The 22,247-nt window shown below is 43.4% G+C and overlaps 1 protein-coding gene across 1 annotated transcript in view; it reads left to right on the top strand.

The window, feature by feature from the left end:
• plcl1 (phospholipase C like 1) overlaps positions 1-21,863 on the top strand; it is a 71,702-nt gene extending 49,839 nt beyond the window's left edge. Inside the window, exons 5-12 of the mRNA XM_041057407.1 lie at positions 1,669-2,060; positions 2,171-3,293; positions 3,483-3,659; positions 10,937-11,299; positions 13,502-13,705; positions 15,444-15,519; positions 16,274-16,383; positions 16,619-21,863. Of these exons, the coding sequence (XP_040913341.1) occupies positions 1,669-2,060; positions 2,171-3,293; positions 3,483-3,659; positions 10,937-11,299; positions 13,502-13,705; positions 15,444-15,519; positions 16,274-16,383; positions 16,619-16,825 (2,652 nt within the window). The 3' untranslated portion in view covers positions 16,826-21,863. The remainder of the gene's footprint in view (positions 1-1,668; positions 2,061-2,170; positions 3,294-3,482; positions 3,660-10,936; positions 11,300-13,501; positions 13,706-15,443; positions 15,520-16,273; positions 16,384-16,618) is intronic.
• The last annotated feature ends 384 nt before the right edge of the window (positions 21,864-22,247 follow it).

Below are 22,247 nucleotides of genomic sequence, written 5' to 3'. Positions count from 1 at the left end.
TTCATTTGTCATATTTAAAGCAGCTAAAATCAATATTTTTGTATCAACAATGGATCGTGTGACGGCCTGGATGTCAGAGTGGTTGCTCGTGGTGATGAACCCACACAGAATATCCCCCGACTCTGCCGCTTTCCTCTGCTTTACGGGTTTTCGTAGCATCTTTACCGTGTTGACTCGCTCTCACTGCTCTTATAAAGCAGCGTTCGGCTGTAACACTGTAATTTGTCATATTTAAGGCTCATGTGTTTAGAGGGGACAGCTCGTATCGGTGCGAACCTTGATATTCACCTGGACATTGGGAGTCTTGCTGCAGGAAAATGCTGATTTCAGCAATTCACAGTAAGGGCAAAATTCTCCCAGTAAGATATTGAAGAGCAAATTGGGCATTACATGCAAATGAGCTGCTGATTATTCACCATACACCTGCTGTGTGACACACAAAGTCAAACCCAGCTGTCAACAGTGATCAGAAATTCACCATATTCTGTCCAAAAGAAAAGAAATGTACTGAAATAACATCTTTGTTAGCATGACTGTGTGTCAGAGCTGCAGGTGACCCCGGCCTCAGCAGGAGAGGTGTGCTGCCTGGTACAGAGGTTTTATTTGGAGCAGCTGAACATTTAATCCTTCATGAAAAGAGAGTTGTTGCTTCTCTGCTTTTGTTAGTTCAGATGTTCAGTCTCCTCCTGTATCACCTGCTGCCTGAGCAACACAGACAGACACAAAGAGACAGAATTAGACGTCTGGACGGGCTCAGACAGGTGAGGTGACTGCTGACAGCCGGCGAGAACTCAGACACATTTTTACCAAGATGATGCCAGAGGCAGAAGATTTTCGCAGGCTTGGCCTGAGCAGTGGGGATAAGACTTTATGTTTAATCATGTTAATCTGATCATGTTAAAAACACAATTAGGGACCAATTAATAATCAACTATTAAACCTAAACCATGGACATCACAAATTGCTGATGTTTTGCACAGTGCACCTGAGGGACAACGCTGCCCTGCCACAGGTCAAAGAATCACAAGTTCTTACTTTAACATGTTGGATGATTGATGTTTAAGCAAAGGACTTGTCATAACTCCTTCATCATGAGCTCCTTCCTGTGTGCAAACATTGCATTTTGCAGTTATTTCGCTGACATTTAAGAAGGTCCACCATGTTTGTTGTTAACAACAGCATCACAAAGTAATCGCACATTTATATTTTTTTCTTTGCTGATGCTTGAAGGAGCATCAGCAAAAGAGACGAACTAAACAGGGAACCTGAATAAAAGATTTGGTAAGGATTTTTTCTGTCCGTGGAGCTTAACGACTTTTTGCAAAAAATGGCTGTCAGCTGTCAGAACCTGTCCCTACAGAGCGCAGATAAAAGAACAGAGGGAAAAAGAGGAAGCAGAACAAGAGAAAAAGAAGAGAAAAGAGATGGAGAGAGGACAAACATCAGGGCAGAAATTATTTCTACATTGTGGTGTTTAATGTGGGTCACTTTAATATCCTTATTGAAACAAGATAACTGTAGTTTAATCAAATTTGCTCCATTCACTGAATGAATGAAACTTAATGCTGGCTGATTAATTCACTTCATCCCTCGCTCAGTAAACTGTTCTCCTTTCATCCTACCTGACTTCCCTCTTTTTCTTCCACCTTCTCTTTTCTCTTTCTGCAGGTGCGTCTGCGTTTTAAGGAGATCCAGCGTAGCAAGGAGAAGCTGACCTCCCATGTGACGCGTGAGGAGTTTCAGGAGGCCTACTGCGAGCTTTGCACCCGGCCCGATGTCTACTTCTTACTGGTGCAACTGTCCAAGGACCGGGAGTGTCTGGACCCTCAGGACCTTCGTCTCTTCCTGGAGACGGAGCAGGGTTTGTCACTGGCGACGACCGAGGGCTGCTGGGAGCTCCTGAGACGATATGAGCCGTCTGTCCAGGGCAGGGAGAGGGGGCTGCTGGGTCTGGACGGATTCGCTCGCTACCTGCAGTCCCCCGAGTGCCAGCTGCTCGACCCGGAGCACCAAGGGGTTTGTCAGGACATGAACCTGCCTCTGTCCCACTACTACATCAGGTGTGTTTGGTTGTTTAGTCTAATTAGAGCAACAATTCACTTCAAAGTAAAATTCTGGATTCAGTATGATCCAGTTACAACCAACCAAGTAATGTTTATTGTTTCCTCAGCACTTCGTATCGCTCATACCTGCTGGATGACCAGGTCCACGGCAGAGCAGACCTGGGAGGGCTGATCAAGGCCCTGCAGTCCGGCTGTCGGTGCCTCGAGCTGGGAGTGACCGACGGCCCAGACGGGGAGCCTCTCCTCGGAGTCGACTACGGTCCAGACATCCCCCACCACCATCATCACCACCACCATCACCACCACCATGCAGCTGTCACCATCCGCTCTGCTCTGGAGGTGGTCAATAAGTATGCCTTCCTCACCTCTCAGTACCCGCTCTTGGTGTACCTGTGTCAGCGCTGCTCTCCTGCCCAGCAGCGCACAATGGCTCAGCACCTGAAGAAAGTGTTTGGCTCCCGCCTCTACACTCCAGAGGCCCTTCCTGTCAGCCTGGGAGGGCGAGCAACAACCTTACCCTCCCCCGAGCAGCTGAAAGGCCGCATCCTAATAGTGGGGAAGAAGCTCCCTCCGGAGCAGCAAGGCTCCGATGGGGAGGTATCTGAGGAGGATGAGGAGATAGGGGGAGGAGGGCCTTTGGCAGGACGGCGAATGACCATTCCTGGTGAGGAGGAACTGGGCGTGGTCTTAGTGGTGCCTCCACCCTCTCAACCCAGGAAGCTCTGTCTCCATAAAGAGCTGTCGGACCTGGTGGCAATCGCTCGGACTGGCAGCCGCAGCTTCTACGCCCAGAGAGCCAGTCACAAACAGGCTCAGCAGCTGTCACCCCCCAGCAGTCCCTCCTCTCCCGGCACGCCGATCCCTCCTGAGGCGCCTTATTGGACACTGTGCTCCCTGGGTGAGGGAGAGGCAGGGCGGCTGACCAGCGAGAGCCCGGAGGACCTCGTCATGTTCACCAAGCGCACTCTGACCAGGGTACGACCCAGCTCAGTCCGTCTGGACTCCAGCAACCCTAATCCACAAGGATACTGGAAAGGAGGGGTCCAGCTCGTGGCCTTGAACCAGCAGACCAGCGGCGCCATGCTGGACCTTCACCGAGGTCGCTTCTCACAGAACGGAGGGTGTGGTTACGTCCTCCGACCTGCTGTGATGAGGGATGAGGTGTCGTATTTCAGTGCCCACACGCAGGGATGCGTGCCAGGAGTGCCGCCTCAGACTCTACGCATTAAGGTGTAGATGTTATTTCTGTTGTGAATTTATTCTCTTTACCTCCAGAATGAATAGGAGGTTAATTTAGACTAAACTATTTGATTTCAATTGAATTATTTCCCTGGATAATGTTGTGAGAATTTTATTTTTCTCTCAAATACCAACTAAGTAATGAATGTACGATCGGTTGCTTTGCGTTTTACTGTGCAGGTTATCAGTGCCCATAACCTGCCCAAGCCTCAGGGGTCGGGGGCTAAGGGAGAGGTCATCGACCCGTATGTGGTTCTGGAGCTGCATGGTGTACCAGCTGACTGTGCTGAACAGAGGACACGCACTGCTGCTCAGAACCAGGATGACCCACTGTTCGATGAGACCTTTGAGTTTCAAGTAAGGCATCTTCCTCCTCTGCTCACATCACGACAGGTGTCGGTGTGTGACGGCTGAGCTGTTTCAAACATGCATGTGATTTAGTAAGATGCATTCACCTCATGAATCAGGACATATTTTTCTCCCTTACTCATCAACACATTAGCTACTCTTAACAATGAGGAGTCTCAATATCTGTATTGATGTCTGTGATTCTGGTTCTGGTATTACTTGGTGTCAGATAAAAACCCAAAATACAGCTGCTTCTCTAAATAATAATATAAACAACAGAACCTGAAATACAGAAATACATCAGTCTAAATAAACTTAAAAATAAAAACAAGCCCCTTTTTTAACTATGTTAATGTTATGTGAGGCACAGAGATCCTGCAAAATAAAAGGTTGTGTTCACTTGGCTAAATTTGGGTATGTTTACATGCTCATATAGCAAATACTGCGTGAAGCAGTAGCCTGTTTAAGCCATTTGCATAACTGCATGACAGTTCCTCATAATAATCCTGTTTACAGACTGAAAATATTATTTTAATTTTCTTTTTTAATCTAAATTATTTGGTGTTTTCCTTAAAGAAGTCCTTAGAACCCAGGACACGCTCTGAGGCCCCCTCAATATCTCTGATAATTTCACTGAAAAAAAAAAAAAAACAGTAGATGATGCACTTATTTTCTTTTTATATCCTGGTGTCGTCTCTGAAACGTGTTTTTGGATGACGTTATTGTTAAGAATCATCCATTACTCTGCCTCCAGCGCAGACTCTGCTTTGTATTGCATAAAATTGTATTTTAATGTGCATTTAAAAGTGTACTAGATTAAACATTTATATAAAAACGAAAGAGGAAAATATCAACAACATAAAAGAGGCTTGTGTGATTCTGGAGCAGTCTCTGTGTACGACTGTGCTTCTGTCAGCTTTTCACCTGCGTGGAAATAGAGCCCAGAGTGAAGGGGGAAGGGGGAGACCATCAAAATCTTAAGATGTTAAACTAGGTGCTCCCATGAATAGACTTACATATGCAGTGAATTTATTAAATGAGACGGGATCTGATGACTGCCGTGTTGCTGATTTGGCTTTTTTACCCCTCGCTGACAGAGTCCTGTATCAGTGTGGCTGAGCCGTAATGACAAGCTGTCACAACTGATATGTTCTTTGTGGCCACATCACATTGTGTGTGTGTTTGTGTGTGTGTGTGTGTGTGTGTGTGTGTGTGTGTGTGTGACATGATGTACCTTCACAAACATTGCAAAAGACTTGTGTAATACTTGTAATGAAAAGAATAATCGCCTGTAATTACACTGGCTCTTTGCAGGGGACAGACAAATCTGAATGCATCATTAGACTGTCTGACACAAATACTTGTGAATCATAACCACTGCTAATGTGCAATAAGTGAGTCACTGATGTAACTAATTAATGTTTTATAGAATAACTCAGTCCCAGTCTTCAGTTTGGGTGTTGGTATTTTAATTTTCCTGATTCAGGCCAAAGAAGAAAAGTCACCTAGTTTTTATATACAGTTCAAACTACTGACTTTAAAGAGACCGTGAACATAACATACAAAATGTTCTGGTCCTAAAGTTACACGGACCGACAGGTAACGCGTTTGTTTCAAAGCTCATTCCAGTGACTGACAGGAAATCATGCTGCACATCACTGCTCCTAATGGCTTTTCTTCTCTGGTGCTCACAATGAGCTCATGAAGAAATAGTGAGTGTATCAACATCTGTAACGTCTGCTGGACCTCATCTATCATCAGTGTGGACTGACAGCTTGGAACAGTGGACAGAACATTGACATAAGAGGGAGAAATAGGGTTCTATTCACCTTTAAGTTTTTTCTCATGAAAATGGAGTAAATCCATGTAGAGTAGCTGAATTCAGATCGGTGTCAGAGTCTTGCCGGTCCCCTGGGTTTTCTTACCACTTTAGTCCAGAGTTTTAGCCCAGGCCCATTTTCTGACAGATTGGTTGTCGTCTGACCTGCAGTTTGAGGTGGGTCACGACGTCTGATTAATCAGACTCTGGCAGGTCAGAAATTCTGCTCGACTGTCTGCAGTTTGAGCAGTTCCACGGTCTGATTTTCACCGTGACTTCTGTCCAAAGCGCTATAAAACTATACTGAGCTTGTTGTGAAATTATTGGGGTTGTATTTTACATGGTGCGGTTAATTGTCGTCTTGACTGAGACTGTGCTGCGACACAAAACTGAACTTCGCCGCAGAACAGACACCATATTGTCGGCATCTTGCAGCCATCTGTGGTTCCATATTTTTCTTTTTTTTTTCTTCCTTCTTTCCTTTCATAGAAGAGTTTCACAAAATAATTCTGCCTTTCTCTCTTGATGACACCATTGTTGAGGACACAGTCATCTTGTCTGGAAAAACTTAGTTGACAAAACTGTTTGGGGGTTTTGTGCTTCAGTGCAGTGCGAGCGTAATAGCTGCAGGTTGTGGCCTTGCACTGTAGAAAAACTGATTAAAACATGTAGTGTGAGGCAACACAACATACAAGATTAATAAAAACACGCAGTGTCTGCCCACTGGGAGGACGTCTTAGGCTCTGCTTGTCTCATTAGCCTTGTGGATTTTTACCCAAGGCCGAGTGGGGCAGTGGAGGGCAGTGTGCCATGTCACACACGCACAAAAGGAAACACATACGTAAGAAACCCCACACACGCAGTAACACACAGACATTCACGTCAGAAAAGTGGCGCACAGTCAGATACACGGGCACAGTCGAGGTCGTGCTGTTTGGTTAGCTGTGCGTATCTGTCTGTTGAGGCATGAGTTCGTATGTCTTAATCATTTGTCCTCCAGGCTCTGACACAGTGGCCAAGCTCAAACACTGGGCAGCCACATCAGCACACACTTCCTCAACACACACACACACACACACACACACACACACACACACACTGTTTCAGCTGTCTGTGCTCATGAAACACATATTACGTGTGTTTACAGTAATACGGGTGTGACAGTATATTGTTGTGCAATATTTTCAGATACTGTGGCTCATGATGGATGAAGTCTTTCTCTTCTCTGTTGTTTTGGTTTATGTACAGAACAGTAAAGAGGAACTGCGCCCGTTTTATACATCAGAGTCTGTTTACAGGTACCGGGGGGCACTGCTGCATATGTTAAAAAACATGAAACGTCTTCTGAGGCTCCAGACGGAGCCGTGTGAAGTCAGAGCGTCGGTCGGGTCTGAAAGCTACAAGTCTGAAAGTCTGGAGAAAAAAGTCTGAGGGTGTGGAGTTAGAAAGAAGCCCGCTCCCCATCCAGGCTACATTAGCTGCTGCTAGGATAACACACTTAAAATATGGGCTCTTGGGTCAAGTTGCATTGTGGGTAATGTAGGTACCAGGTAATGACAGAGAAGAAGAATGTGTGGAATAAAAAAGACAATATCAGTAGTTAGCAGCAGTAGCAGTTAAATAATTATTTTATAGTCCGCTGAGATTTTGGTAAAATGGCACCTAAGCCCAGTCCAGTCATCCTCTCTTTTATCTGTCACACTGAACCATGACCCGACTGTAACATAACAATTCCAGATGTGAGGATGTGAAAATAGAGATCCAGTCTGAGATGGTGTCCTGTGCCTCATTGTTTGTCTTGTCAGAACATTTTGGTTTGAAACTGATTGAATCAACTGTCACAGAGCTGAGCTGCTCTGCTCAGACACAGGGTTGGAGCAGAAAAAATGAAAAAGAGAGCTGAGAGAGAGCAGAGTGAACAGGACACACACACACACACACACACACACACACACACACACACACACACACACACACACACACAGAGTCTGCTAGATCTGTCTGTCTGGCTTGCCCATGCATGAAACTTCAGCTCTTCTCTCCACCACTCAGCCCTTACTCACAGCTTATGGGAGTGGAGACACATTAACACACAGACACACACAAGCACACAGACACACACAGGGTATATATTCTTTATAATAGTGCAGTCCACGCCTAAGGGGTCAGCCCAGCCTTGTTCAGTCAGTGTGACATGTTCCCTGCGCCTCCATCCATCACCAGCCACGGGAATACACTCACATATTTGTAAAACACTGACGTTAACATGGCCCTGAATGACAATGGAGGTGTGTGTGTGTGTGTGTGTGTGTGTGTGTGTGTGTGTGTGTGTGTGTGTGTGTGTGTGTGTGTGTGTGTGTGTGTGTGTGTGTGTGCATGTGCATGTAGAGACGTTTCAGCTTTCACATTTGGAACTCTAGTGTGTATTTAAGCCATGTTAATTGTAATAAAGCAACATGTCACATCAATGAGCCATAGTGTGGTTTTCATAGTTAACAGATGAATCCACTGTCAGGCTTCAGCTGTAACAGACAGCACGTTATTAGGATATTTTTTGTCATTGTGTGTTTTGTTGATAAAATGAAAATGAAATATCACCATTCTCCTGCTTCAACATGTCTGCACAGTGGTACGTTCGTACTTCATGTGGACAAGATTTTTTTTTTTTTTGTGTCTGTGTTAATTATATTTCTTTCTCCTCAAATGCCATTTCTACCTCAGCATCAGACCTTCAGTCCCTCTGGCTGTGTCCCAATTCAGGAGCTGCCGTCTTTGAAGTTTGCACTTCACGACCAAGTACCTCTTTGCAGGTCGACTAGGCCTGTTCCATTCCAAAGATTCCCGTGAAAACACTGCTGAGAAATGCAGCCACGCTTAGCCTAAATCTCTGAGGATGAACTGGAGGTATTCTTTGCTGCCCTGAGTATGACTGGTCAGTCATATAATGGTGCTTTAGGAACAATGGTGAAAAAGGAGTATTTATGTCCTTTACTTTAGGAAAACCAGTTATATAATAACCTGCAGAATGATCCATTACAAGAGAAAGTTCTGCATTCAAGACTGTACTTTAATATAGAAGTACTGTCAGAGAACGTGCTTAAAGTATCAGAACTGTTCATTATGCAGCTAAATGGATCCTATTGTCAGATATAATATTATTGGATTCCTATTACTGATGCATTAGTGTGTGAACTGCATGTTGATTTCTGTCTCATTCTTCTCATACTTGTTTTTAGTTGTGCTCAGATCAGAAGACAGCGTGAGCTGTGAAGTGCATATAAAATAAAATGCCAGTGTTGGTGTTTGCTCTTTGGGTTTTCTGTTTCAGGCTGAGTCTGTGTTCTGGTCCCTGATCTGGCTCTATGTTTTTTTTTAAGTTAAAGCAATAAACAGCCTGTTTGTGCAGACATGAGCGCTGTAATAGTAACTGTTAGGTTATGAGTTCTGCTCTGCACCTGTATGAATATGATTGGATGTTATTAGTCAGGTGGTAGCTGCTAATGAGCTGATGTATCAGTGAGCCACTGATTCTGAAGCATTAATGAAACTGTTAGGCAGTAAACCTCTGCCTGTTCTCTGCCTGAGCTAACGTAATGCTGCTGGGTTTAGCTTTTCTGAGTCTAGACAGTCTCATTTTAAGAGAAGGATGAGGCTGTGTCCTCTGAAGGCTGCATCTCTGTTGGACACGTCCTTCGAAGGCACTGGCCCCTGAGCTGGGACACAGCTACTGAGTTTGGTGAATATAAATCCTGAACTAAATGAAAACCTGTCCTCCTGTTTTTGTTGTACAATTCAGAAACTGAGCTTTTACCACAGGGTGGAACAAAAGAGTTTCTTTACTGCCGCGCTCCCCTCGTTTCCTTCAGCACAGTCACAACAACCGACTTTTAAATGAAACAGATGTGAAAGAACTGACGCACAGACACAAATTCAGACACATGCAAACTATAATCTCAATATTCGTGAGGGAATCAACGTCTCGGCTGTGCTGCTCAAGTTTATTTCCTTCTTTATATGGTTTTATTGTTGTGGATGGGCACACACACACACACACACACACACACACACACAGCTCGGGGCGAGTTTATTTTCATTTTCTGTTCGAAATGATAGATTGGTGTTGCTTTTTGCTATAAACACGACACCAATATCCATCTGTTGTGTGTGTATGTGCATCTATATGTGTATATCTGTGCGTGTGTGTGTCTGTACCAGGCCTCGTGTGGACAAAAACAGAGACATTAGCTGATAACGTTTCATTGTGAAATTTGTTTACCCTCTGTTCATCTGCACAGAATGAATATGCACAAACACACACACACACACACACACACACACACACACACTCCCAGCTTCATTTGGCCTCCCACTAACCTCCTGCATTTGTGTGTGTGCATGTTTTGTGTATGTGTGACTGTCCGTGCTCACGTGTACAGGTGTTTATGGCCTTATTAGCTGGGGGTGTGGGGTGTGTGTGTGTGTGTGGGGGGGGGGGGTAAAGCCCTCTGAGGGTGTGATCTGAAATGGAATATTTCAAGCAGCACGTCCTCTCTGTAGCAGCTCCAGGATGCTGCTTTCATTGTACTGTGTAATTAACATTAATGCTGTGCCTGAATTGCTCCATGAGTGACACTTAATAACAGAAAATGGTGTTTGAACTTCTCAGCTGAATATTGTGACTAATTGATCATCTTTCGCTGTTGTAAACATTTAATCAGGTGGATCTTTTCCTCCTAATAAGAACCGACTTAATGATTCTAAATCAAGAGCAGATGAATAATGCACAGATGCATTTAAACGCCATCTGAGCTTCAGCACCTCCTCAGGTGACAAAACATTAAACTTTTAAAAGCTTGGATAATCCGCTGGAGAGGTTTGTTCTGGTGAATGCAGTTTAGCACTGTGCTTTCTGAGATGTAAATAACAGGTTTGATTTTCTAAGAAATAAGCAATTAAGGTGGAGAGCGGGTTGTTTTTAGCACAGTATTGTGCTGCTGAGCTGAAACAAATTGGTGTATTATGTGCAGATAATTGAAGTGTTAACACAGAGAGAATTTAAATTACACCAATCTATATTCCATGTTAAAAACAAATTACTTCCCCTCAGCTCTACAGAGAGTTTAGCATCTTTTAGCTCATTGTTTTGGTTTTAGCCCACAACTTAACTCTTTTGATTCACTCTAATTTGCAAGTTTTCAGCTAAAAAAAGCTCTGATAAACCCACTGTACGCTGCCTGGACACCAAACAGCAAACAGACACTGTTAGTGACCAACTGGTGAACACTGTGGAGCCAGATATTTTTCTCAGGAGCTGGCTGAGACCAAACTAGAGTTAAAAGTAGAATGGCTGAGGTGAGCAGTGTAGATGTTGGTCAGAACTCTGTGAAATGTTTGTTGGGCATGGTTTTATTTTTAACATCACATCAGCACGAGTAGATTTCAACTCATCTCCACTGTTCATTTCCAGGTAAACATGCCGGAGCTGGCCTTGCTGCGCTTTGTGGTTCTAGACGACGACTACATCGGAGACGATTTCATTGGCCAGTACAGCGTCACCTTTGAGTGCCTTCAACCCGGCTACCGTAATGTGCCCCTGCTGGGCCTGGCGGGGGACCCCTTACCCCACACCAGCCTGTTTGTCCATGTGGCGATCACCAACCGGAGAGGAGGCGGGAAGGCCCAGCGACGAGGTCTGTCGGTGAGGAGGGTGGGAAGGCGGGGGCGGGAGTACGTCACGCTGAGGCACACTGGCATCAAGGTGGTGGATGAGACTTTCAAACCAGCTAGTGCCCCTCTCAAGGAGGCGACAGACCTGCGGGAGGATGCTCAGGTGAGATGGGAAATGCGATGCAATTGTTATTGTTAAAATAAGTTGTTTGACAGGAGGGAACACATTAAAGGTCAATTTGTCCAAGTCAACACACAAAGTAACTCCAAGTCGTATCTAGCTGAGCATATTACATATTGTCTCTTTAAGTACATTTGCTCCACCATGCTGGATACACTAGATAATCCACCGACCACATTCTCAACAGTTTTCATTTGTAATGTTTTTTTGAAGAAATGAAGTGAAAATGAAAACTGTTTAGAGAAAGGATTGTGGATTATCCAGAGTAACCAGGACATTGTTCCGGGAAAGAGATGTTTAAAGAGTTTTTTATTTTTCATTGTCAGTGCTTGAGCAGCAAAAACACATTTCCATTCACCTTTTTGTTCCCGGGAGAGGGGTAGAAATCTCAGAGTCACATATGTCAATGCCTGGGCGTATACAACCAAAACTGTCCGCACTGCATGCCCAGTGAGATGAGTCAGAATGTGTTTTTCGGTTATTTTGGTGAGCGGATCCTTTAAGATTTACCAAAGGAAAACCTAACACTTTCTCGGGCACTTTGTGTTTAATTGGCTTATGTGGCACAACCCCTGCCAGGCAGGTTAAAGGAAATGCTAACAGCTGAGTCACATCGGATCAGGTGTTACTCAGCTTTTGTATTTTTAGGTTGTGGTGATAAGATGTCTGGTTATGAGGGTTGAACTGGAGTAGCTTACATGACAGTGCTGAAATCAGACTCTACCTAAGACTTCTCGGTAGGATGAATAACAGAGAGAGAGAGAGAGAGGAGGAGGAGAGGCGCTGACAAAAGAACAGTCAGTAGGAAGAGTGGAGGAGGATTATAAAGCATCTATAAATACCAGCAAAAACAGAACCTGGTCGCACAGCACCCACCGGCTTATGACTGAATACAAACATCTATGGGTGGGCGAAGTGAATAGAATCCTCTTTCGTGGTATATCTGTTTTTAGAGATATACTGTATATCAGGATATTAATATACACCATGTAGCCAAAAGTATGTGGACAAACCTGCTTTTTTCCTGTTTCAAGAGGACAATGCCACTGTGCACAATGTCTTGTCCATAAAGAACATCTAACGCTCATCGAGACAGCGATGAACTCTGTATTAGAGTTCATACACAAAAACAGTTGGGAACCACCAGATGAAATAACCAAAAGGTGAATTCAATTAGTGGCAAAATCAAAGTATTCCATGACGCTGATGCAAAAGGTCCTGCAATTCCACATTTGCTCAGATATACTCGGGCTCATGCATCTGCAAAATAGCCTCCTCAGTATAAACCATACAGCAAAATCTGTGTCAGAAGATAAATCCCTGTCGTCTCATGTATCAACCAACCCTGAATCAATCCCTCCCAATCACTCTGTGAGACACACACACACACAGTCCTACACAGAAACACTGTTCGCTCATTCACAAATGGCTTTTAATCTGCCTGCCTCAATTTCATTGTCCTTTCTCTCCGACATGAACTCTCCTTCTCTCGCTCTCTCTGCCATGAGTCCAGCTGTGGGCTCAGTCAGTTATTATTCATCATGTCTCTATTGCTGTATGTCTGTCACACACGCACACTCACACTTCCACACAGGTGGGGCGTGATAATCGCTCGTCCAGTTGGGACTCTGCCAGGTGGTAAACAGCATTCAGTTAGACAGCAGAGGTTTTCTATTCTAGTGCTTGTATGTGCAAAAATAAATTTTTTTCCCTTCATTATGAAGTGACCCAAAATGGCATCTCAGCAGATAAACACACGGCTTTTATTTTTTTGTCCCTGTCAGATCTGCTAACCAACCCAGTTTTGCATCTTGACACACCTGCTGCATGAAAAACACCCTAAATGCTATAATTTTCCGTTCCAGATTTATGCCATATTGTCTTCTCTTTTGCCAAATGCGCTTAAGCTAAGGCTGATTTCACTGGATTAAAAGCGGCAATGACTGCCATATTGATTTAAATCACTAGGGAGACAGCAGATGACAGGGGAAAGGAGGGGAAGTGTGTGTGTGTGTGTGTGTTTTTAAAGGTGTGTGTGTTTAAAGGGGTGTGTCACCCTCTCTGACCTTTCCCAGCCTAGTTTTATAGCCGGAACTGTACATCTGATCTAATTCTATTTTCCCTCATCTCTTCTTTCTCCTCATCTCTCCCTCTCTGTGTCTTTTGCTTTCACACCCTTTCCAGAGCACCACCACCAGTTTCAAAGAGCAGTGTGGGCTCCCCACGGTGGCCAAACTGAAGCAGTGCATCCAGAGCCTGGCCACAAGGCTGCAGAGCCCTGAGGGCACCATGGGGGCCACCATGGTGCTGAAGGAGGGATACCCATGTCTGGAGCCCCTGGTCAACCTGTCAGAGCCGACACGCAAACTGCTCACTGCCTACGACACGGTCAGTAAGACGAATGAGGATGGTGGCGTCCTCAATCCTACCACAGCCTCTTTTTTCTCACCTTTTTGCTTGAGTAATTTGAGGGGACAGCCCTTATTTTCTTACATGTTTCTGAAGTTATGAGTTTTGGCTTTGACATTTTGAGAGATGAGCATTTTCTACAGATCAAAACAGGCACCATCATTACACAGTCTGGTGTTTCTAGATGTATTCATTCTGGCCTTGCGCTTATCATTAATTGAAGAGCAGTTAATGACAGTGCAGTTAATCCTACGAACAGGATGTCATTCCTCTGAGCCATGGAGCTTCACTGTTGTCCAAAAGTGTTAAAAATACATAAATGAATACAAGCACAATTTTGAGGCACTAGTATTTTACCAGAATATTTCCATTTTATGTTATTATGTGCACCACATGTCAAAGGGAAATACTGTAAGTTTTACTGCTCTACCTTTAAAACAGTTATAGTTGCTAGTTACTTTACAGACTGATCAGATTCTACATCACAAAAAACACAACCAACTTATAAAATATGATGTATTATTATAAACTCCCCAACAGGACACAAAGTTCTTACAATAAACTCCACCAACTTTTTGTTTCTAATACTTCTGTCCTTTTACTTAAGTACAGTTATGGATGCAGGACAGTCACTTGTAATGGGGTGTTTTTATGGATATTTCTGCTTTTACCTAAACAAATGATTTGAATACATCTTGTTTAAGTGTTCATTAGTTTACTTATAAGCTGGATTCCTTTCCTTGAGTTTTTGATTGCATCAAAGTTTTGAATTTTGTTTCCTGATACCTAATACTGCCTTACTGAGTGTGCAGGCACACACACCCACCCACACATACCCACATGCAATTACAGTGTCCTGAGGCATTAAATATGCAGAAAGACACTCTGAGGTGACACGCATGAAACAGTCACCCACACTCCTCCTCAAGCACAAATGCACGCACACAAACGCACACCCTGACTGCCAGCTGCGTCTCCTCCTACTCCATCTCCTCTTGCATCAGATCAGGATGAATCTCTCCCACCTGTTTCAGCGCTCAGCTATTACACCTACACACACCTCAGTACAGAGAGTGCTTTTTCCCCCTCCAACCATCACTTTGTGTTTCTGCACGTCAGTGGAGTTGATGATGTTTGAGTGTGAACCCTGCAAATGTGAGCCCAGCAGGTCAGTGTCATGTCACAGTTGGTGTGATGCCCAGTCGTACATCACAACTCTTCAGGCTTTCTGGGCACACACACAAACACACAAGGCTTAGTCATCACACTCTCATCCTCCTCTCTGCTGCCCGGTGGACAGTATTCTATCCTTCTCTATCTTCATGCCTTTATTTTCCACAGATTTAAGACAAACTTTGTGCTTTGTGTTTCTTTCTAACTCGGAGCATCCAAATCAATCCCACTTGTCCTTTTGATTTCACTTAAAGGACTAGAGTGTAGGATTTAGTGACATCTAGTGGTGAGGTTGCAGACTGCAACCAGCTGAATACCCCTCCCCTCACCCAGCTCTGATGTATCTGATGCATGCACCATTATGTGGAAAAAGTCATTCTACACACATCTCCCTCAGTTTCAGCCTGTCATATATTTGGAAACTGCAGCTCTCCTCGTACCATTTGAAGTAAAGTCCTGTGAGTCTGAGCAGTGCTTGGATTCGCAGCACTGTCATGCAGTGAGCTGTGTGAGTTAAACACAAATGTTCTTCCTGTCTGTTCAGATGATTGCCGCCCAGAAACAGCTGATCGAGAACGCAGATGCTGTTCAGGAGAGGATCGCCCAGGTGCAGAGAGAAGGTACAGTGCACAGGGCGGTGAGAGACGGATGAATGGCTGCACGCTTGCTGACATGAACTGAGTGAAAACAGTGCTGATCAGCGCTCATGAATAAAACAACTGCAGTACAGGATCTGTCCAAATCCAGCAAATTCACCAAATGAGCAAATCCAACGTGAACATCAAACAGCTCAACTTAACGAGTGTGACTCAGAGAATGAGTCTGTCAGGAAACAACTGGTGATTTTGACTCTCCCAGATGTTTGTTAGTATGGATTTCTGATTAGAAAAAAAACAAAGGCACTCTCATTTCTGTGCTTTTTGAAATGAGGCACACATTTTCAAAAAATCTCCACCATGTAGATCTGCTTGAAATGTTGCTCTGCCCTCGGAACACACTGCAGTTCTGTCTTACATTAATAATTTGGATTTTCTAAATTGCCTCTTGTGAATGCACCAGCATTTACAGGGAAAAAAACTTGGCTTCTACGCAACCATGCCAGTGTATTTTTAGGCCTTCTCAGTGCCTTAGATAATTCCTGACCTTTAACTGACAATGCAAATGTCATTAGGGATGGGACTTTGCTTTTGTGTAAATATGTAAATCCCGTATCTGACAACATACCCATCAAAGCATGTTGCTGACACCTGCCCCTAGACATGTTGTGTTATTCAAGCAAGTCAGCCTTACACTTGACAGTTATATTTTGCATGAATTTAAATTATTGATGCCCTCACAGGACTGTAAACCGATGCACCTGTTTGTGTTTTGCAGGCATGGACTTCCACGAGGATCTGTCTCGGCTTGGGGAGAAGGAGGGACTGAAGGGGCGCAAGCTGAGTAAAGCTGTGGAGAGTTTCACCTGGAACATCACTGTCCTCAAGGTAGTGGAAAGCACCTGCAAGGCTTCTAACATGTTCAGTCTGGATCCATGCACAAGCTGACACCAAAGCATGTTAAGAGAAACATTTCTATTTGATTGTTTTTTCTCTTAAATTCAGTTTTCTGAAATGTTCCAAAGAAAAATTTAAAGCTGCTATAATTAATAGTTTTTATATTAACCATGGATAAAATTACTGTATTTTCTCTGTGATTAATGTATTTCCCGGTGTGCTGCAGGGTCAGAGCGATCTGTTACGCGGAGCTAAGATGGATTCCCTGGATGCCCTGAGGCAGTTGGCTCTGGCCTGTGAAGCCTGTGGATTCACCTCCTCTTCCTCTTCCACCAACTCCTCATCCTCCACCTTCTCCGCAGCCGAGCTGCACTACTCGTCCCACCCCCTGTCTGTCCGCCGCAGCAGCACGCACGGCAATGGACGTATTTGACATCCTGTCCCTCCCCCCTGGGTCCAGCACGCTGCCAAAGATGAAAAGGGAGTGGACAGAGTAATTACAGAGGATAACAGAGATGAGCAGATATGAGAGTGAGAAAGACCGAATAAAAAAAAGAAAAGTGCTGGGTTTACAAGGCACCAGAGAAGGCAGAGGATTCTCTTTCTGGCAGAGTGTATCCCTTTATACAGTGCAGTAAGTGTCTAGACTAGCCTAGACCAGAGCAGCATGTCTGTTGAAGCCTTATGGTGAGTTCATCAGTTTATCACTGAAGGTCCAGCCTGCAGAGAAGCTTTTCATGAATGTTGTAACTCCATGGTGGAAAAGCAAAGAATGACACTCCACATGGGTCCTTAAACTTTCGACAGCTCCTGCTTACTTTTCCGAAAGAAATGTGTGTAACTCAACGTTGTAACTCAGCAGGTTTCCCTCAACAGAGAGGAAATCACAGACACCTGAATAATTTGTGGTAATGGGGCTGTCGTGGAGCCCATGTTTACAGTTGTTGTTGTTTGCAGACTGAATGCAGAATGGAGGGGCTGGAGAGCTGATAGGACAATTATTTTTCTGTCTCAGTATTTCAGCTCGTCCCTTGGGAAGATAACAAGACCTGTGTGTGTGTGTGTGTGTGTGTGTGTGTGTGTGTGTGTGTGTGTGTGTGTGTGTGTTTGTGTTTCAAATGGTGGAAAAGAGAAATATGCTATAAGAGATTGATTCACAGAATATGACCCACGCAGACAGAAATTAACCAATTCCAGTAGCCTAGATTTGTAGTATAATACTACTTTTTAAAAACTCACTAAAACACAGAATCTTTGCTGTAGCTTAATGTAAAGAAGCACAGTCTAATTTATTTAATTAACTGTATTAGTTCTCATGGTGTATATTTCCAGTTTTCAATTTAATAACAAAAGCCAAACTCCCAAGCCGTTTTCTGGTTGTACCCTTGAATAACTCATTGCTAAAAAACACAAGGATGCCTCACACACATGTCCTCATTCGGCCTCTATATTCATGTATTCTATATTCAGCAGAAACACACACACACACACACACACACACCGGTCCTTGTTATCTCCCCTCTGATGGCCTTTGAGCCGGTCATGTTCACTTGTAGAGGGGACGGCTGAAACACGAGGAATGAGGCGTCGTGGAGTAGGGACACAGTAATTGGAGAAGTGGATTTGTGTTGATACTGTAGTACTACACGTGTGCTGTAGTACATGTGTGGATCACATAACCTCCTCACTGTACCGACATGTGGGGTAATGAACGCTCAGAGTGTGTACCTGTGTGTGTGTGTGTTTGTGTGTAGAAGGATTCTTGCAGTGTTGTTGATGAAGTACACTGTATTGATGTAGCAATAATAATAATAATGGTAAGTTACAAGAAAGTCAGTCAGGCTGTTTAACTCAATGTGTTCTCACTGAAGGATTGAAAACAACTTAACTAACTTTATAACTCAGTGATGCTTATAAACGTATTTGAAAACAACTAAAAAATGGTGTCCAGCAGGTGCTACTGATCACGGCTCATAGTTGTGCTTACCTGTCAGTGATGGTTCTTCTAAGCCTTTGAGTGTAACTGTGTGTTTCTTTTTAACGCAGGAATCTGACACCTGTTCTTTTAACTGAGCTTTTGTACTCGTTTTCTTGTATCTTGAAATGCTGCGTTTGAACCAAACTTGACAAACGTAATGCTAAACAACACACAGGACTAAGCTAATCAGACTAGAAATACCTCCTTGAATATTGTCACGTCACTATTCTCCAGTGAACAAAGTTATATCTCTATCTCTAATCTCGATCTATTGTGTTGGTGATTTTCATGTTTTAGTTGAAGGATTTCATCTTTTGGAAAATACCAAAAACATTTTGGACATACAAGGTTTGATGTCATTAAAAAAAGACCAAGTGAGGCAGGTGTGTTTGAAAATGATCGGTTGCTAATCTAGTAATCTAGTGCTCCACATGATTTATTTCCACTTAATCTGCTGCAGGTGACAATGCAAAGTGTTTGAACAAAGCAAGTCAGGCAACGCGAGGGAACTTTATGAAATGAAGACATTTTGAATGTTTGTTCTGGCCTTTCAGGGGGGCAGGAGGGCGGACTGCTCAGAGACGAGGATCACAGCTAAACTTTTTAACAGCTCATCAGTGCTTCAGTCCAGCTGGTGGCATTTTGCGGTAGACAGCATGTAATGAGAAATGTTGAAACACAGGGGTTTGACACACACTGAGGTTTAATTAGTTGTTTAGCCCCTCTGAAGTGCTGGTGCAGGGCTACTGTTTGCTCCGAGTGACATCCCATATTTTTATACACTCTTTCATTCATCTACACGTTCCTTTCCTTTTGCAATACCTTTAACCTCCTTCATACCTTCACTTTTTCTCTCTCCTGTTGTTCCTGCTGCTCTTCTGGAGGCTCCAGGTGGGAAGTGACAGAGCTGATGCACTGAGTCACAGCCACAGGAGGAGGTTGACCTAATAACATTTCCATGTGAGTGTTTTTTTTCCGTGTGTGTGTGTGTTTGTGTGTCTGAGAGCAGGCATACGCTTCTAAAAGTAGACAACATATATTGGAGAGAGAGCAAAGGTTGAAGGATAGAGGGAGAAGGGACTGATACTGGCTTAACTTTTGGTTGCATGTGCGGTTGGGTGAGCACACCTGCAGTGCTTCATAATTGCCTGTGAGCAATAGACAGAGTGACAGCACCTGCTGTTTTGGTCTATTAATAACATTCTGACTCACTGGAGGCTTTTGGATGTGTGTATATGCTGGTGTGCTTATGTCTGTCATGATACCATGGTGCCCTAATTCCTGGCCTGATGATGCAAACTGGTTCTCCTGCTCACACAGTCATTGCCAAACTAGATGCTATATCTCCTCTTAGATGCACTGAAGCAGACAGCAGCTTCAGGCGCTCTTCGGAAGAGCTCCACTGCCCCCGAGAGGCACTCTCAAGTATCTAAAAACTACAGATTTCATGGGATCATAAGATCTGTTTACCTGTAGGGAGGATCTCTCTGCGTTAATGATGCATCAGCTCCAGTAAAACAAACCACAGTATTAGCTTTCTGTGTTCCAGTTTACATGCCTGCTGACATGGGAGATACAACCGGGTCAAAGAGCGAACAGGCGATGGGATTTACTTTACCTGAGGAGATGTGCAAAGACAGAGGTCACAGAGTTTACCTTTGTAGGTGAACAGAGGGAAGAGGGGTCAGGTTTCAGTAATTTAGCCTTTGCTAGTTAAGTTAAACCTAATTCTCAGAACAACTCATCAGGCATATACTGTACTTAAAAGATCTATGGTAGACAGTGATGAGTGTGCTGCTGCATAAAAGCAAGGCAACAGGCAACTGAGAAAAATGGCAGCTTGTTATTTCAGTGGAGACCAACCTGTGCAGTGTGTCAGGAAGATCCAATTTTTAGCCGGATGATCCAAAAGGACCATACCTGTGTTTTTGCCTGATTTAACCCACTTACTTCGACTCATTTACTGTATACTTGCAATAGCAAAACATACCATTATTTTTGAAATGTATAGATTGAATGTGCTTTTATATCTTCCAGGCAGCTATTGGTTTCAGTTAATGTCAGTGTGTTATGGAAGCCAGCTTGGAGAGACTTGCTTGAGGTAAATTCATTTCAGTGAACATCCTGTGTGGGTTTATTTTTGGTCAGGAAGTTACAATATCATATTGTGGTGATGCAAATGAAGACGCTGATGGATCTGCAGCTGAATTTTTGTGATAAACAGTTCCCTTTTAAAGCCTTTTTAATGCAAGAAGCTACCAAACTGACATTATCCTTCTCACTGTGTACGTTTTTGCTTATTATTTATTGTCTGTTTTTGAATTTCAGACATTAGAGCTCATCAGTCCAGCATTGTAAAGTAACCAGCTCTGTCTGAGTTTCTCAACAGGTCATGATTTCCACACAGGAACAGATTTTTCCAACTGATCCATGTTTTGCATTTCATTAGCGTAATGATGTTCACAATGGATCACCTATCTCAAGCAAGTTTCAGGTCCCTAAATGTTGAAAAGTTTTGGAAAACAGTCAGCAGTGATTTGTAGTAAATGAACTAAACTTGCAGAAACACCAGTATGATCCTTTATTCATATGAAAACAGGGTTTTAGGCATAAAGCATTTTTTTATCCTCTCCACGCTTCGGCCACACTCTGCTTCATAAGTCACTGCACTTTGCTATTTCAAGACACTTTACCTGATGATATGTTCATGTTGCAGTATTGAAAAATGAGTGTTTACCTCTGCAAAAGGCACTGCAGTCAGCCACTCACTACAGTGCTTTACTATGATCTTCAGTATATTGTATCTCATTTGTAACCCAGTGTTGCACCCTGGTCCCTGAAGTGTGGACTTAGCTACTTAACTTTATGCTATTTAAAGTGGAACAGATCTATGCCAAGCTCTGTCTCTCACTGTAATTGCATTTTAGGTTTGGAGTTTGAAGGATGAGATTGGCAGACTGATCCATTCTTAAGAGCAGGGTGCTGCATTGGGGTGTATTGTATCTCTGTTACCCACATGTCTTAACCTAGACCTATATCTCTCTGTGCTCTTCAGTGTGTGATGCTACTTATCTTTGCAGACCAGTGATCAAATAGCGCTTAACATTCATTTGAATAATTGGAGAGTTGTTTATACCTGCCATAGTGATGTGGACAAAGTTGTTTCTTGGAAATGTGTAAAGGTATTTTAGGTTCTATATTACCCGCGGCATCTGCAGTGTCTGTGTTGGCCTGTGTCTACACCGCTGACCTTTAATCCAGTGTTGTTTCCTCAACTGTTCTGACAGTCACTGTATGTTTTTGTAAAATAGAAAAGAAAAAAAAAGACCGGAAGAAGAAAATATTTATTGAAGTGTGTTTTAAAAAACCATAAATAAATATAATTAATTAAATGGACCTTGCTTTTATTTTGAAAAGCTACTGTGTTTTCTATCTTACAAGTAGTCAAATATAACAAGAGTATGTATCCCAGACTAAATAAAGTTATCTTTTCCTGACCAAATCCTCATGTTGCCTCTACTTTATCTTACACTGACTCTTTATCCTGATCTATCTATCTATCTATCGAATCTATCGAATCTAATAAAATTACTCTTAAGAGCATTTTTGCAGTTAGTGCTGATTTTACACAAGTAAACCATCAGAGTAATTTAATTTACCTGAGAGAATCTCGCGAGATGACATATTTTTTTTCTGTAAAAGAATTGCTGCTCTGTTTTTATTGTTGAACTACAAAAATTCACGATCCACTCGCGGTCCTCCGGTGATGTTACGGAGTGATGTTTCCTTCGCTCCATAAACGATCTCTGGCTTTGCACAGGTGCAAACGCGGGCCCACGGGACGTACACGAACACATAACCGCTATAAAGAGTTAAC

Source organism: Toxotes jaculatrix, chromosome 15, assembly GCF_017976425.1.
Source record: "Toxotes jaculatrix isolate fToxJac2 chromosome 15, fToxJac2.pri, whole genome shotgun sequence".
NCBI lineage: Eukaryota > Metazoa > Chordata > Actinopteri > Toxotidae > Toxotes > Toxotes jaculatrix.
The sequence above is the reverse complement of the archived record's forward strand: the minus strand, read 5'-3'. Positions and strand labels throughout refer to the sequence as shown.